The sequence below is a fragment of the Poecilia reticulata genome, chromosome 6 (assembly GCF_904066995.2).
Source record: "Poecilia reticulata chromosome 6, P_reticulata-male-v2, whole genome shotgun sequence".
In the NCBI taxonomy this organism is placed as follows: domain Eukaryota; kingdom Metazoa; phylum Chordata; class Actinopteri; order Cyprinodontiformes; family Poeciliidae; genus Poecilia; species Poecilia reticulata.
This window is the reverse complement of record NC_088835.1, coordinates 7,103,416-7,118,211: the sequence shown is the minus strand read 5'-3', so window position 1 is coordinate 7,118,211 and position 14,796 is coordinate 7,103,416. Positions and strand designations below refer to the sequence as shown.

The 14,796-nt window shown below is 41.7% G+C and overlaps 2 protein-coding genes across 3 annotated transcripts; both read left to right on the top strand.

Annotated features, from left to right (window-relative positions):
• The first annotated feature begins 337 nt into the window (after positions 1 to 337).
• adpgk (ADP-dependent glucokinase) lies at positions 338 to 8,187 on the top strand. 2 transcript variants are annotated; one of them, XM_008403440.3, is made up of 8 exons: positions 338 to 688; positions 2,254 to 2,489; positions 3,546 to 3,771; positions 3,854 to 3,916; positions 4,110 to 4,230; positions 4,732 to 4,928; positions 5,261 to 5,359; positions 5,461 to 8,187. In XM_008403440.3, the coding sequence occupies exons 2-8, from the start codon at positions 2,272 to 2,274 to the stop codon at positions 6,022 to 6,024; spliced, it is 1,488 nt and encodes a 495-aa protein (XP_008401662.2). In that variant the 5' UTR covers positions 338 to 688; positions 2,254 to 2,271; the 3' UTR covers positions 6,025 to 8,187. The 2 variants fall into 2 exon arrangements, with proteins under 2 accessions (XP_008401662.2, XP_017159068.2); XM_017303579.2 differs by having other exon boundaries at positions 339 to 688; positions 5,464 to 8,187.
• A 570-nt stretch (positions 8,188 to 8,757) lies between these two features.
• ppib (peptidylprolyl isomerase B (cyclophilin B)) lies at positions 8,758 to 11,734 on the top strand. The gene is made up of 5 exons (XM_008411205.3): positions 8,758 to 9,006; positions 10,461 to 10,574; positions 10,762 to 10,855; positions 10,990 to 11,174; positions 11,271 to 11,734. The coding sequence occupies exons 1-5, from the start codon at positions 8,872 to 8,874 to the stop codon at positions 11,391 to 11,393; spliced, it is 651 nt and encodes a 216-aa protein (XP_008409427.1). The 5' UTR covers positions 8,758 to 8,871; the 3' UTR covers positions 11,394 to 11,734.
• The last annotated feature ends 3,062 nt before the right edge of the window (positions 11,735 to 14,796 follow it).

The following is a 14,796-nucleotide window of genomic DNA, read 5'->3' as shown; positions in this document are numbered from 1 at the left end:
TCAGCTGAGTTGGAGCTGAGATGCAAATGCAAATGTGTTTTTTCTGGCCCACATAGTATAATTGACCAGACATGTCCATTATGAGCCCCTTGAAATATTTACCGTGTTTTCTCCGTGGTTTGTGGCAAACCTTAACTTGGCATTAACTGTATTTCTCGCTGGAGTTCAAATCAGTATTGAACTATGTTGTGTTCAAATCCAATCATTGGCACTCGGTTACAAATTGTATAAAATGTATGGAGGTATAACGCAAAGACAAAGTAACAGAGACTTTGTGTTTATATATATATATATATAGAGAGAGAGAGAAATTTGACGTATGGTCATTCCGAGAACATCCGTATGACTTGAAGCATGAAAGTTGAGCAGGTTTTTTTTTTTTTTTTCATACTTTGCTTTAAGGTTTCTGCTATTTCTGACACTACGCGAACGCAGCATTTACCCTGGAAAGGCTCTTGGCGCATGCGCGTGTCGCCGATTCGAAGCGGCTGCTGGTTGGAGTGCTGGCTGTGTCTGAGCCGCTCCTGTCACTCCCAGCTAAAGCTTCTTGAATGAATTGTGCCGACTCTAGCTTCTCCTTCTTAGCTCACTACCAGTCGCGGAATTAAGCTGACTGAATGTTCTTCCTGTGATTCAACTAGGAAACCGGACCTTCTTCCTGGCTAACAAACCTGCACATTACTGCCTGGTATGTCCCGCTACCATAACTAACAAACAGCGTTACTCTCTCCTGCAATTACAAAAGCTATAAGTTAGATAGTTTGCCAAAGTGTTTAGTTACCGTGGTTGTTTCTTAATTGGTTTAACACTGGGTCGAAGCGGCTTGCTGGTGTCGGATTTGCTAACTGAGTTCAAAGATCCAGCTAGCGTGTCCACGTTAGCAGTAACTTTACCGCTTATGCTGGTTCTTAATGCTCTGGACAGCGATGCTGTTCAAAACACTACCGGTGTCAGCTTTCAACTCGTATAAAACATGATTACTCGCTGGAAATGGACTACAATTTGAACTTCCTCTAATTGGAGTGTTGCGCTATTAATCCCTTGGAGAAAAAAGTCAGGTTCGTGTTAGTGGGTGTGTTCAAACAAGCTTCTTATTTAGCTGTTTTTTTGTCTGTTGAATTGAATTACTCCATTGTATGGTGATGTGTCAGATTGTACCCCTGGAATTATTTTAATTTTCATTTCATGCCAACAAAAGTATCGACCTTACTGATGCTTACCTTGTTGTCAATATTTAGATCGATACGCAAAGCCCTCTCACAGTTGGGGTTTTCAGAAAGAGTTGTTACTTTGAGCTGATGATAAAATGACAAGCTACTAATACATATTTTTAAATGCTGATTTCAGTACCTTTTTTATTTATTCGTGGTGCTTGAACTTTTTCAAATTTTGTCGTGTTGCATCCACTGAATTCAATGGATTTTTAGGGAAATGTATGCGATGTAGTGCATAAAGTAAAAATAAAATGACACTGTCTTCAACTACTTTCCCAAATTAAAAAAAATCTTATTCTTACATCAACCTCTTTTCCACAATACTCTTAAATAAAACCTAATATGGCCAGATGTCCTCAAATTATCATTAGCTCTGTAGTCCTCTGTGGTTTATTAGTAGTTTCGCTGGACGATAAATTGTCCTGGAGCTTATTGCGATAAACGATAATATTGTTGCTTTGAGACCATTTTCAAGTAATAAAAGGGTAACGGCATAATAATGCAAAAACGCATTCTCAAATATCAATAAACTTTAAATTCTAATGAATATTTAACACTAGAACTGGAAGACAATTTACATATCCAGAATAAATAAGTAATAGAAACAACAAATAAAATGAATTATGAAGTCTCTGTAAACAAAATTGTCCTCCAAAAACTTCCTGGTTGAGACCAAGACACCAGACCGAAGACTTTAGTCATCCAGTTTTTGGTAGAAAGAGAGAGAAAAAGAAAAGCGATAACTTATCATGCAATTAATTGATTTATTGTGACATTTCAAAGTATATTGAACATTAATGAGCAAACTGCATTAATCAGAGAAGCTGCCAATTCTGGAGAGATTTACAGCTCCGGCGGGAGACTCTGTCGACATCTATTAGTCATTTATTCCACATATTTATCCAGACCTGGAGTCAGGAAGAAACCAGTTACTCATATTTAACTCAATCTGATTTAAACAAAGCAGGAAATCGGTGTGATTTATACTTTTAAAGCACCACAATCCGACATGAAATTGACAGTCTTGCTGTTGCCACAGGAGTGTGTGGGAAGCACCATGTGGAGGAAGGCTTCGGCAGTGCTCCTGCTGGCTTTGGCAGTCGGCTACTTCTACGGCGGCAGGCCGGAGCTGCCGGAGCAGATCCTCCAGTACATCGGCCTGCCCAACCTCCAGACGCCCTCACAGAGCAACCAGGGCCTGGAGGGGGCCATCTCTGCCGCCTGGGAGGCTCTGATCGCTTTGCCAAGCAGACAGTGGACCAAGGTGGCAGTAGGGTGAGTGGTGCTGATCTGTGGAGCCGGTCAGATCCTGAACGATTTTCCTTTAAGCTGACATTTCTCAAGCCCTTCTGTGGCATGCGGCGCGTGTGTGGAGAGGCTGTGGCAGAACGCGTTATCATGAGTCAGCTTCTGCTCGGATGTCTCGGTGAAAACAGCAGGTGCACAAGTGAGGGGTGACACCGCATGTAGTGTAGAGTAAAGGTCAAATTGTCGCCCCTAGCGCTGGGCGATAAATCGATTTTATCGGTCCGTCGAATGTTTGGGTTTTGAAGATAAGTTTTGGAAAAAATGTTTTCTTTTTTTCTTTTTCTTTCAATGTCGTCAGTAAACCAGAAACAAAAAAAAATGAAACAAAAAAAAAGTTTGTATTTTCTTAGCCTTGTTGCTTGTTAGTTTTATTGTTCCAATTCAGCACATCAATAAAATCTACTTATTAAACTCTGTGGAGATTTAAGTCTCAGTTATTTTGGAAGCAGTATATGTACGAACGTTTTATTTATTCTATCCGTTTCTGGCCGAACTATGAGGAGTTTTGTCTGATTTCATCAGGGTAGCTGATGACTAACTTTAAAATATTCAGTGTTGCTTAAAAAATAAAACCCCACCTGAGTCTGCGCTTCAGGTGGCAGAATGTGATTGGCTGAGCCTAAAGCCCAGCCCTCCAGAGGGTGGGACATGCTGCACCTGGAGCTTTGATGACCTTTTATCTAAAGTGTGTGTTGGTAAAGGTGATGTATGATAGCATTGAGCAGTCAGTGTGTGTTCACCTGTAATAAAAGCCAGAGTTTATTACAGGAACTGCCTGGTTCTGTCCCTGAATAAAATATTTGACGGCAAGCATCACATGACATGCCCGTTTTTTTTCCCCCCTCTTTTATTTATTGTTGCAAGATTAAAAACGTGGACTGCTTGCCTTATTAACTGCGTTAATTGGATGTGTTTAGCACTTTTGTATTTTCTTCCAGTACCCAACATAAGCAAAATCCATTTTCTTCCGGTTATCCTTGACCCACTGAGTCCCACCGTTTCCATTTTGGTTCTCTCGTTCAGGGTGAACGCCTGCGTCGACGTGGTCGTCAGCGGCGTGGGGCTGCTGCAGGCGCTGGCTGTGGATCCCGGCGCCGGCCGGGATCACAAAGTCCTGCACTCGAAGGACGACCTGAGGGAAACCTTCATCCACTACATGGAGCGCGGAGCAGCGGCAGAGCGATTCTTCAGCGACAAGGAAGTGTTTCAGAGAATCGCTCGCTCAGCAGCAGAGTACCCCGGCGCGAAGGCAAGGCCATTCCTCTCATCCCCCTCCTTTGGTTTACTCCTTTTTTACCTTTTCAGAAATGTAACTTTGGTCTGTTTTTCAGCTGTACGTTGGAGGAAATGCTGCCCTCATCGGTCAGAAATTCGCCACCTACCCAGATCTGATGGTACGCAAGCATAAACAAATCTAGATGGCCTCTGTGATGCATTTTACTTACATTTTTATTCCCTTCATTAGTCATTGATGGAGTAAAACTATAACAAAAAAAATAAAGTTTTAGCTACCTTCTTATCAAGTTATCTTCTGTAATTCAGAGTTCTGAACATTGAAAACCTGTAATTGTTTATCATATACTTTAGGTTTTGTTGTGTGGGCCGGTCGGCCCTAAACTCCACGAGATGCTGGACGAGCAGATCGTCGTTCCTCCAGAGTCCCTTCAGGAGACGGATGAGTTTCATCTCATCCTGGAGTACAAAGCAGGTACAGAGGGAAAAGCAACTGCAGCTCTGTGCCACGCAGACATTCCCGACACTTTTGAATGCGCAAAAAGTGCGTTTAATTTTACAAGTTGCAATGTATTTTATTGGAATTTTATGTAGTAGACGAACATACTAACAGCTTAAGTGTAAAGTGGAGGAAAAAACTGAAAATTTCAGTTGAAATGTCAAAGCCTGTGTATTAGTATGAAGACCCGAATGGGGTTCTGATGCAGATTTAGGTTCTGCAGGCTTCAAGTTTTAGTTTCAAAGCCTAAGTAGCTTTAAAGAACAGATAATTATGTCTCTCTTTGTTGCAGGTCATAAAATGTCCAGAATTTGCTAAAATGCTAAGGTTAATATGGACCATCTGTAGCATGTTGACTGTCATTGACTTACTCCAGTTAAAATTAAAAATTAACAACAACGCTAAGGTTGGCTAAACTGCTGTCAGTAGCGTGTGGGCTGTGACTAGCAGACTGACTACCTTTCTTTCTACCTCCAGGTGAACAGTGGGGCTCAACTCGGGCGCCACAAGCGAACCGCTTCATCTTCTCTCACGACGTGTCCAATGGGGAGATGAGCTCCCTGGAGACCTTCGTGGCGAGCCTGGAGGAGTTCCAGCCGGAGCTGGTCGTCCTGTCAGGGTTCCACATGATGGAGGGCCACGGCAGGGAGCTGTGGGGGGAGCGACTGAAAGAGGTCAGCTGCTCAAAAGAGCTCAGCGTGATTTCCAGGGTTTGCCCCAGAAAACCTGCTATACCAGGTGGGAGGGGCGCTAGAGCAGTCCAACAGTGGCACATTGTGTTTTGTGTTTAAAAAAAAAAGTTGAGTTACAAAAACGCAGCGATTGGAGCACATCCCTCCCTCCCTTTTCAATCTGTCAACTATGAAAAAAAAATCTGTATTAAAAAACAGTACTATAAGTTGGCAGCCCGCCAGGCTTGTAATGCATCTGGGGAAATCCTGGTGATTTCTAATGAAAACATTCTGGATCTATTTCTGGATTTCTCCTTTGTGGTTTTCTTCCCCAGGCCGTAGCAGCCATAGCTGACATCCCAAAGGGCATTCCCATCCACCTGGAGCTGGCCAGCATGACCGACAAAAGCTTCATGACCCGGATCATGCAGGAGGTACATGTGAGCGAAGGATTCCGTCTGTGAGAACAGATCGATGTGCTCGATGGCTCCCTGAGGAACGCCGTGCGTTTAATTACAGCGTCTCTTCCTGTTAGCAGGTCTTGCCCATCGTCCGCTCCATCGGCCTGAACGAACAGGAGCTGCTCTTCCTGTCGCAGGCCGGGGACGGCCCGCACGCCGCTCTGCCCGCGTGGAAGGGCGTCCCCGACGTGGGGCGGGTCGGCGACATCCTCTCCTGGGTCCTGGAGCGGCACGGCCGCACAGATCCGTCGTCGGAGTCCGACCTCACCCGTATCCACTTCCACACTCTGGCCTATCACATTTTAGCCACAGTGGACGGCTACTGGGGGAACCAGGCGGCGGCGGTGATGGCGGGAGCCCGGGTGGCCAGCAGCCAGGCCTGTGGCCTGCGAACCGTGGACGTCAGCAAGGTGGAGCTCAAGGCGCCGCTGGAGTTCCTCACCTCTCACTTTGAGCCGCGGGAGCGGCTGTCGCTGAAGCCGGAGGAGCCAGTCGCTGTGTGGCGGCGAGGGAATGTCACCTTCCACCTGACGCCTGTGCTGGTCTGCAAGAGACCCCTCCGGACAGTGGGGCTGGGGGACGCCATCTCTGCGGAGGGACTAGTTTACTCCGAATTAACGAGGCAGCATCCGTTTTAGAGGCTCGACCACGCTAATGCTAACGGGAGGAGCTGAACACAACCAGGAAACTCTCACCTCTGAGCCAGATTAGTTTCCCAATTCATGTTCCTTTTGCCCCAAAGATCTGTTCTGTTTAATTGATCAGTGTGAAATCCTGCCTGATGATGATGATGATGATGATGATGATGATGTCCCCCGACCTCCTTAAAGAGGCAGGCAGAACTGAATCTTGATGAGCCGCCACGCAGCCGGACTCGACGCACTGTGCACCGCTCCAAGCCATCTGCCCAAACTCCAAAGAGTTTAACCGTCACAGCTATGTTTTCTTTAACCTGCATATCTTTCAGTATGCTGTGCCTTCAATATTATTAAATCCTTTATTCATATTTTATAGGAAAACGGTATGAAACTTTAGATTAGCGTCGTCCTTTGACAGAGGTATACTGCATAAACTTGAAATTTTGTGATTTAAATCCAATTGAGAAATCCTTTTGGGTGCGTTCACATCTAACGTTGTATGTTCGTCTTATTCTGGTCATCAACCATTTCTGAGTGCTTTGCTTCAACCGGTCTGACCAACCAGATCGTTTTTCTAATGGTGAGATTATAACGGGGTTCCTTTACGGTCTGGAAAATTTTGAAAACGTATAAAATTAGCTTATTTTCCAGGTGTAGATGATAAGGGAACATTTTCGCATCCATACTTTATTCCTTGTTTTCTTACAGCTAAAGTATGCAACTTTTATTTAAAAAAAAAAAAATGTAAGTTTTTTACGCATTTAAGACTGTCACTATGTGGTGATGCTGCACTATGAGATGGATAATCTGTGGACAAAATTGATCTCCTGCCTGAGCTTTTATTGTGATCTATAGGAAGGCACGACTCCCATTCAAAAACAACCAATCAGAGCCAGAAGGAGGGTCTTGGCGCTGTTAATCAAGCCAATGTTTGCTGAATATTCACTAAATGGTGTAGAAACCACTTATCTGCTGTCATAGCATGCTGCTAACCAATGCTAACCAGCACAAGCATTCATAAAAGGCTAGCTGGAGGATGATTGACATCACTAAGACCTGCCTCCTGGTTCTGATTGGTTGTTTCTGGTTAGCACTGGAAGGAGGCAAAGGAGCTTGACGGTTTAAACAAATGTGTAAAAAAATATGTGTATTTTTTTTTCATTAAAGTTCCATACTGTAGCTTTTAACTAGATAAAGAAAAAAAAAATCAAAAAGATGGGCATCAAATACTTTTTAAAAATTTGTGTTAAGTTTAGGATTTTACAGTCTAGATCTTACGGATTTTGAAATATTTCAAAGTGGTGAAATAACCCTTTACTTCTTTATCATCGTGTTCAGCATTGTGGTGTCATGCTTTTATTTAACATGCAGATTACAGCATCCAACTAACTAAATGTTCAGAATCTGATACAATTTGTGGGCAAATCTTAAGAATCATGTGGAGTTTCGAACTGGAAAACTGGTAGGAATCCCGTTTTTTTCTGTGTTTTTATTGTTTGACCAAAACACTCCCTCTATAGCAAAAAGATCTGATCTTTATACCTCTTTTTTTTTTTTTTTTTAAGTAAACTAAATAGTACGCAAGTATTGGTAGAAAACAGAAACGGCTGTTTCAAATGTTTTTCCGAAGCGGGTTCTTCTTTATTGGCCTAAATATCAGCCTATATGCCAGTGCCAGCTAATTAATGTGAAGGTTCTCATATGGATATTGGCTATTAAGATGGCGTGCATTAACAAATCACGACGACTGTGATCAGATACTTTGTGGTGTTGTCCTTTTTGTTCAGTGTGTTCCCTTTTTTGATGACACAGTTATGTAACATGATTTATGAAAAAAAAATGCTATTCTTACTCAAGAAGACTCATCATGTTAGGCATACCCATTTGTTTACCTCAGTCTGCCTCAGAAGGCATGCAATAATCATAGTCTTAATGCAAACCTGTAACAAAAAGGTTCACGCAGTGTTTTGGTTCGGAAAAGGGGATTCTTTGCACTAGTAAAGGTAGGTGGCAGGTGATCCTGCGGAGGGGAATGCAACCTTAACCTCCCGTTTTTTTATTGGTTGTATTTTTGCAAGCACAATCTGTTCCTCCTTATTTTGTTGTCAGTGTCATGTTCATTCCCTTGCAGGTCGTTATTAAAATGTGGATGGAGGGAAATGGGTGGATTGGGTTTCTTTTTTACATTTTTTTAAGAGCTTGATGTGTTATTTTTAAACTAAATTTTTTTTAATTATCAAAATCTGTTGTGTGTTTATGTTTTAAATAAATCAGTGTTTTTGGTTTCACATTTCATTAATACTACAACCACTTGCCTCCATATTTTAAAATGGAGTAGTTGTAAGATGAATAAAAAATTGTTTTTACATAGTTTGGCACACATATTAAACCCGTTTACTCTGATATCCCTAAATTGAATTCACTGAAGTGATTTCAGAGCCCAGCTAATTAGTAAAGTTGTTAACGCTACATAATCCATTATTATTTGCGTGTGTAAATGAAAATATGACACTGCAGCTCACTCGTATATAATTTTAATAGAACAGAATATAAGTCTTAAGGGGCTTTTGTTTATATGGGTTGCTTAGTCCACGTTTCTTCTGCTCACAAAACGTTGTTACGCGTCTGCATCCAATTGGCTGAAACGTTCTAAGACGTGAACCAATCATAGCTTCCCACCACGGTGAAATCCCGCCCCTGCGTCCATGGAGCTGATCCTCCTGGTTCCCGTAGGTCGCAGACCCTCCCCTCCCTGAAAGCTTGCGCTCTGTCCCTCCCACGGAGGTTATATAAAGCTAGCTCAACCAACTGTCTCCTGGCTAAGTCTTTCCCCCCTTTCTCTTGTTGATGGTGAGGTTCTGTGAAAGAAGGATGAAGTTCTTCGTAGCTGTAACGGTCATTGTGGGATCACTGCTGTTCCTCGGTTTCCCTAATGGCTCTTCGGCTGACGAGAAGAAGAAAGGCCCCAAAGTAACTGCAAAGGTATGGGTTAGCTGCAGGCTAGCTTCATAAAGGGGGGTGAAAGAAAAAAAATCAGGGCTCTTCCTCGTTGCTAACCAGTAGCATGGAAAGCCACGTCACGGAGACGCTAGCTGCTGGCCAGCTAACACAGGGTTAGCTTACGACTAATACTTGTGGGAAAAGAAGCTAACTTTGTAGCTGAGGCTAAGGGAAATAAAGTCTACGCGCATCCGGTCAGTTAGATCCGAGTCGCAGGAAAAGAACTGGACACAAATTTGGCTCCGTCATGGCTCAGCTGTTGACCTGGCCTTGTTGTGTCTGCAGCAGATTGTCCACGTCTGCAAATTCAAGACAGCAGAGTGGTCGTCTTTAGTGGTGTTGTGCTGTGAAGCAAAGTTTAGAAGGCAAGGATTGAATCTGATGTTACATGTGACCTATAACCTTTCTAATAGACTGTTTTTCATTATTATTCTTGTGTTCCGTTAACTTAAAATGCATAAATCCGTTTTTTTTTTAAATCGTGCTAAGTTCTGATGCCTTGATTGTGGGGGGAATCTGCCAAGATTCACATTTTCTTTGGAAGCAGTGAAGTAGATCGGGGAACTAATTATTTGGCTTTGTGACAAAGTCAGCCACAAACCCAGCTGATACTTTTATAGAACAAATGTCTGGTGTACTGATGTGCATCTCCTCACAACTAGTGAGTTTTGATTTTGGCACTAAAGTTTGAGATTGCCCAGAGCGTTCCAACGCCTGGCTCCATTGGCTAAAAAGTACCAATTTTAGTTTCATCCGACTAGAGCAAATCCCTCCTCACCCAACACCTCGTTTCCACTGAGCGTACCTCATTTGTGTTTTCCATTGTAAAAACGGCTGATGCATCCAATCCGTACCCCACCATTCCTGGACTCTCTTCAGTTATACGAATACAGGACAATGGTACGGTTAGGGTGGTCCATTGGCATCATGCAACACAGTCCATTGAATGGGGGACAGAAAAACGTCACAGTTTGCGACAAGCCCGGAAAACAGTAATGTGTCTTGTTTATCGTCGTACTAGTGTGACACAACGTTTGGCGTTTTTTTGGAAACACTCTCCTGAATACGCCGAACCATAAAACGGCTTACCACATCCACCATGTCGTACCGGTCAATAGAAATGAGGAACTTGTGCCAAGCTACAAGTGGGCTTTCTAGCAATACCCTTTTTGTATCGCCACTCTTCACATGAATGTCAGTTTAAGTTCACAACTTGGAGTTGTCACATAACGTCTGCCACATCATCTTAATATTGTGTTAAGTGACCTAGTACGGAAGACTTTGACATCAGTAGTGGACTGAACAGAATGTATTTGACAACTTCCAAAACTTTTAGAGAACCTTTGTTCTGTTGTATCCCTGCCCACCAAAACAGCCTCAGAGTTGGCGTCTCATGACGTATTCGTCTAAACGTAAAGTTGGGTCTCTCTCTCTAGGTTTACTTTGACATCAGAATCGGAGACGAAGATGTGGGAAGGGTCGTCATCGGTGTCTTTGGCAAAACTGTTCCCAAAACAGTCGACAACTTTGTCGCCCTGGCAACAGGAGAGGTGAGCAATATTGAAACTCTTCATTGTTTGCCGTCTACTTTTGTGAAGTTTTCAGGATTGGTATTCTAAAGACTGAAAAACCATCAGATTCGTTGACTTGGTCCCAGCTTTTCGAATGTACTTGCAACTCGTATAGTTTCAGATGTTTGGGGTGTTGCTTACGTTGCTCTTTGCTTCGGTTAAACAGAAAGGATTCGGTTACAAGGGCAGTAAGTTCCACAGAGTCATCAAACAGTTCATGATCCAGGGCGGAGACTTCACCAGAGGAGACGGCACGGGAGGTAAACGCCAAACGATGTCGTTTACATGTCAAAATGATGAGATGGTTCAGGTGTCAGAACCCAAGAAAGTACTATTTAAAACTGCAGTACAAGCCTACAAATGGTGCAAAACTAATTTTCTTTTCTGAATGAAGGCAAGAGCATCTATGGAGACCGTTTCCCTGACGAGAACTTCAAGCTGAAGCACTACGGCCCCGGCTGGCTTAGCATGGCCAACGCCGGCAAAGACACAAACGGCTCCCAATTCTTCGTCACCACAGTGCAGACGCCGTGGTTAGACGGCAAACACGTAGTCTTCGGCAAAGTTCTGGAAGGCATGGTGGGTATTGGAAGGAAATCTTCACTCTGCCTAATCTTGGGTTTTCGTTTCCTACAAATGAGTCCATTTCTTTGAAACCTTCTTTTCCTCTGCTAGGATGTTGTCACAAAAATCGAGAACACAAAGACAGACGGTCGCGACAAACCTCTCAAGGACGTCACCATCCACGACTGCGGCAAGATCGAGGTGGAGAAGCCATTTGCAGTCGCCAAGGAGTAGAGCGCAACTCGTTAAAACGGGCAGGTGGGGAGGGGGGAAACGGACAGGGGTCGTGATGTTGGCGGAATTATGCGGGCCACTTTTTTTTTTCTTTTTTTGTTGTCTTTTTTTTTTATTGTCAGTAAGAACGCTGCAATCTGGAGGGGAAGAAGAGGGCACATTCTGCGTTGGTTGGCTGCCATCTTAATGCACCAGAACAACGTTAATGCAGTCATGAGTCTGGGTCCACTTTACCAACAAGCATTCCAAGGTGCACTTAACTGATCACTGTTGGGCTATTTTGTAAAAAAAAAAAAAAAAAGAAAAATGACGGGGAAATAAAGATTCCATGTTTTGGTAAATCACTGTAAGCTTTATGTTTTAATACAAATACCTTCTATTAACTTATGAGGTCACCCTGTACGCTGTAGTTACTTTCAGCTGCCACAAGGTTAGTGTACATCTTTTGCGGGGTGACTGTGGTTGTGTGGATAGAGTAGTCATCTTGTGATCAGGAGGTTGTAGGTTCAATTCCCACTTCCACATGTCAAGGCAAGTCATTGAACCCTAACTTGTGCAAATGGGTGAATGTGACTATAAAGCGCTTTGCGTGATCAAAATGATTGTAAAAGTGCTATATAAGTTTGGTTCATTTACCATTTATTGGCACTAGAGGGTGCTGTTTACCTAATGGAGCATTTCAACTGGTTTATTACTGTGGCTGACTAAATGCTGAATAAGCAGGAAAGAAACTCAAGAAAAATTATTAATATGCTGTTTAAGTTTATATTGACTTATGTTTGAACATAAGTCAATATAATAAGTCAATATACTGTAATTAATATAACAAATTAAAGGAAAATGTGACTATATTTCAACTTTGAAATAGATTATTTTGCCTTTGGACAGCAAACCCAATTTTGACCAGTCACATTTCCAAAGTAAATACTTATGAACACTGCAAAACCAGTACCTGTACTTCAGTTCATCAAATGACTAATTACTCGAGATTCAAACTAGGTTTTTTTTTTCTCTTTTTTTAAATTTTTTTTATATGTCTCTGTAGATATGAACCATTAGGATATAACTGTGGTGTCCCAACCAGTCTTATATTTTTAAAATGTTTTTTTTTTTTTTGTTTAGCACACATAGAAATCAAATTAGTGTGGCATCTGGAGTTCTATGCAACTCTGACACGAGGGGAAGGTATTTGAAATAGGTGCGCTGGAGTAGAGAGACCCTTCTAAAATCTAAAGGACGTTTTTCCCTGAAGGACCAAGACTGGACAGTCGGTCTGAAAAGATGACTGGAAGTGGTGCCAACTGTGTGCAGCTTGTGTAAATAACTATCAAAGACAAAATATGGTGAAAGTCCATCTTGGACCCTCCAAGCCTGCTCTTTAGTTAGCCTCCAGGACCAGTTAGTCTGGGTTTATACTGAATAAAGAGTTATCCTCTGTGGCTGCCACTTATAACTTTTTAACCTCACTTCAAAAACCTCAAATTATCTCTAAGAATTATTGACTTATTCATGTTGAAATCCACAGTTTTACATTTGACTTCCAAAAACACGGATTCCAAGAAGGAGACAGCAGGTGTGGAGCTGATGTTAGTATGCCAAATTTTGGAAATGTTTTTTTGAGACTGTTTTCAATCAATATACTGATAATGGCATAATAATAATGTAAGCCTGCCCCCTCAAAGACTGATTAACTTTAATTTTGTAAGGAACACTCTACACTGCAACTGGAAGACATTTTAAAAACACTACAATCAAAACAATAAATAAAAACCATAAATAAAACAGATTTTGACATCTCTTAACAAATCTTACATCTATTAACAAGTGAAAACCTTAAGGTATTTTCCAACCTTAAGGTTTTCACTTAGTCTGAGTGTATCTTGATTAAATGTTACAGACACAATTAATTCGGACAAAAATACTGAGGGTTCTTCTTCTCTCTTGACGGGGTAATTAATCTGTCTCGTGTCAGTTGCGTTATTTAATGTAAAGAGCGTTCAGCAGTTCTCAGACTGATCAGCAGAGGGCGCCCCTTCACCAAAAATAAGCTCCCTTCACACAGCGCAGTTACATGTTTGTGGTTTCTCACAATTTCACTACAGTTAAAAAAAACGGGTTCTGTGTCACTTTTGCCTCGCATTGGGTAAGTCTGGGTGAACATCCGGTTTGTTTAAATTCCTTTTGATGCCATGTCACCAACACGGTGCTGCTTAGACTACCGGGAGAGCATGTTTATTCATTCAGAAGAAAGTTAACATTAGATGTTCTTTCCTGTGATTGTCTGAATCTTCCTGATCCTTTTTTAAGCCTGTTACAGTAAACTCTATTGGCTCATTGTCACGTTGGTCCATAAAAATAGCAATTACTGTTAACAATTCACCCCTTTGATACAGAAACACAACTTAATGTAGCCGATCTCACTACACAACCAAGATATCCCATTTCAAAATCGGACACGAGACTCACGAGATGAAGACATGGAGTAGAAATGGTCCAAAAATAACATTGAGTTCCTGAAACAGGCACAGCAGAGGCAGCATTTTCCAAACTGATACAGGCATCACTCCCTTCCAGAATCTTCTCTGTATTTTACTGTATTCATGAGACCGTTATCGCAATCTGTTAAAAATAATGATCTCATTGTTCACTTATTATTGCACTTATTCTATGGGTTTTGTGTTTTTTGGTGATCTATGCATTGATTCCTTGATTTTTATTTTTTAAATATATATTAGTTTACACAAACACCTGAGATATAAGTTTTTACCAGCAAACCAACAAGAGAGTTGCTTCCCCCCCCGCCCCTTGATTCCGTCAAAAATTTCTTAGTTTTAGTTAAAGTTCAGTGTTATTTAACACAGATGGCATCTGGAGATATGTGAAATTTGAAAAGGTCTATGATATCAGTAAATTGTTTGGTCAGAAAATAAGTATTTGTATGCTTGCTATTATAGGTTTAAGTCCTTTGAAATTCAGATTAGTTGTAAGCTTAAATGTTACTGGAAACATAATAGTGTCTCGTGATTGGGGTTGTTTTGCATGAGTGCTTTTTAAAAACATTTAAGCAGTATATTGTTGGCAGGGTTGGTTTTTAGTAAAAAGAAACAAAATCTGTTTTCTTATTGGCTCTGTAATGGGAAGTCCACCTCTGATTGGCTGATTAGCCCCTCGTGATATCTCCTTCCACAGACGGCTTGCTTTTATCGAAGTTCTGGAGCTGAAAGCTGGAAATTTTCCCAGTTAGGAGTAAAATATTATGAATTAAAATTAAGTCATTAAACCATCTTTTTTTAAAGTAATGATCTTGTTCCATGTTAGATCTTTAACCAGTTTAGATTAAAATATTTTTGAACGTTCATTCCATCGTCAGCTTCCCTTATATTTGCAGAATGTGGTGTCCTCG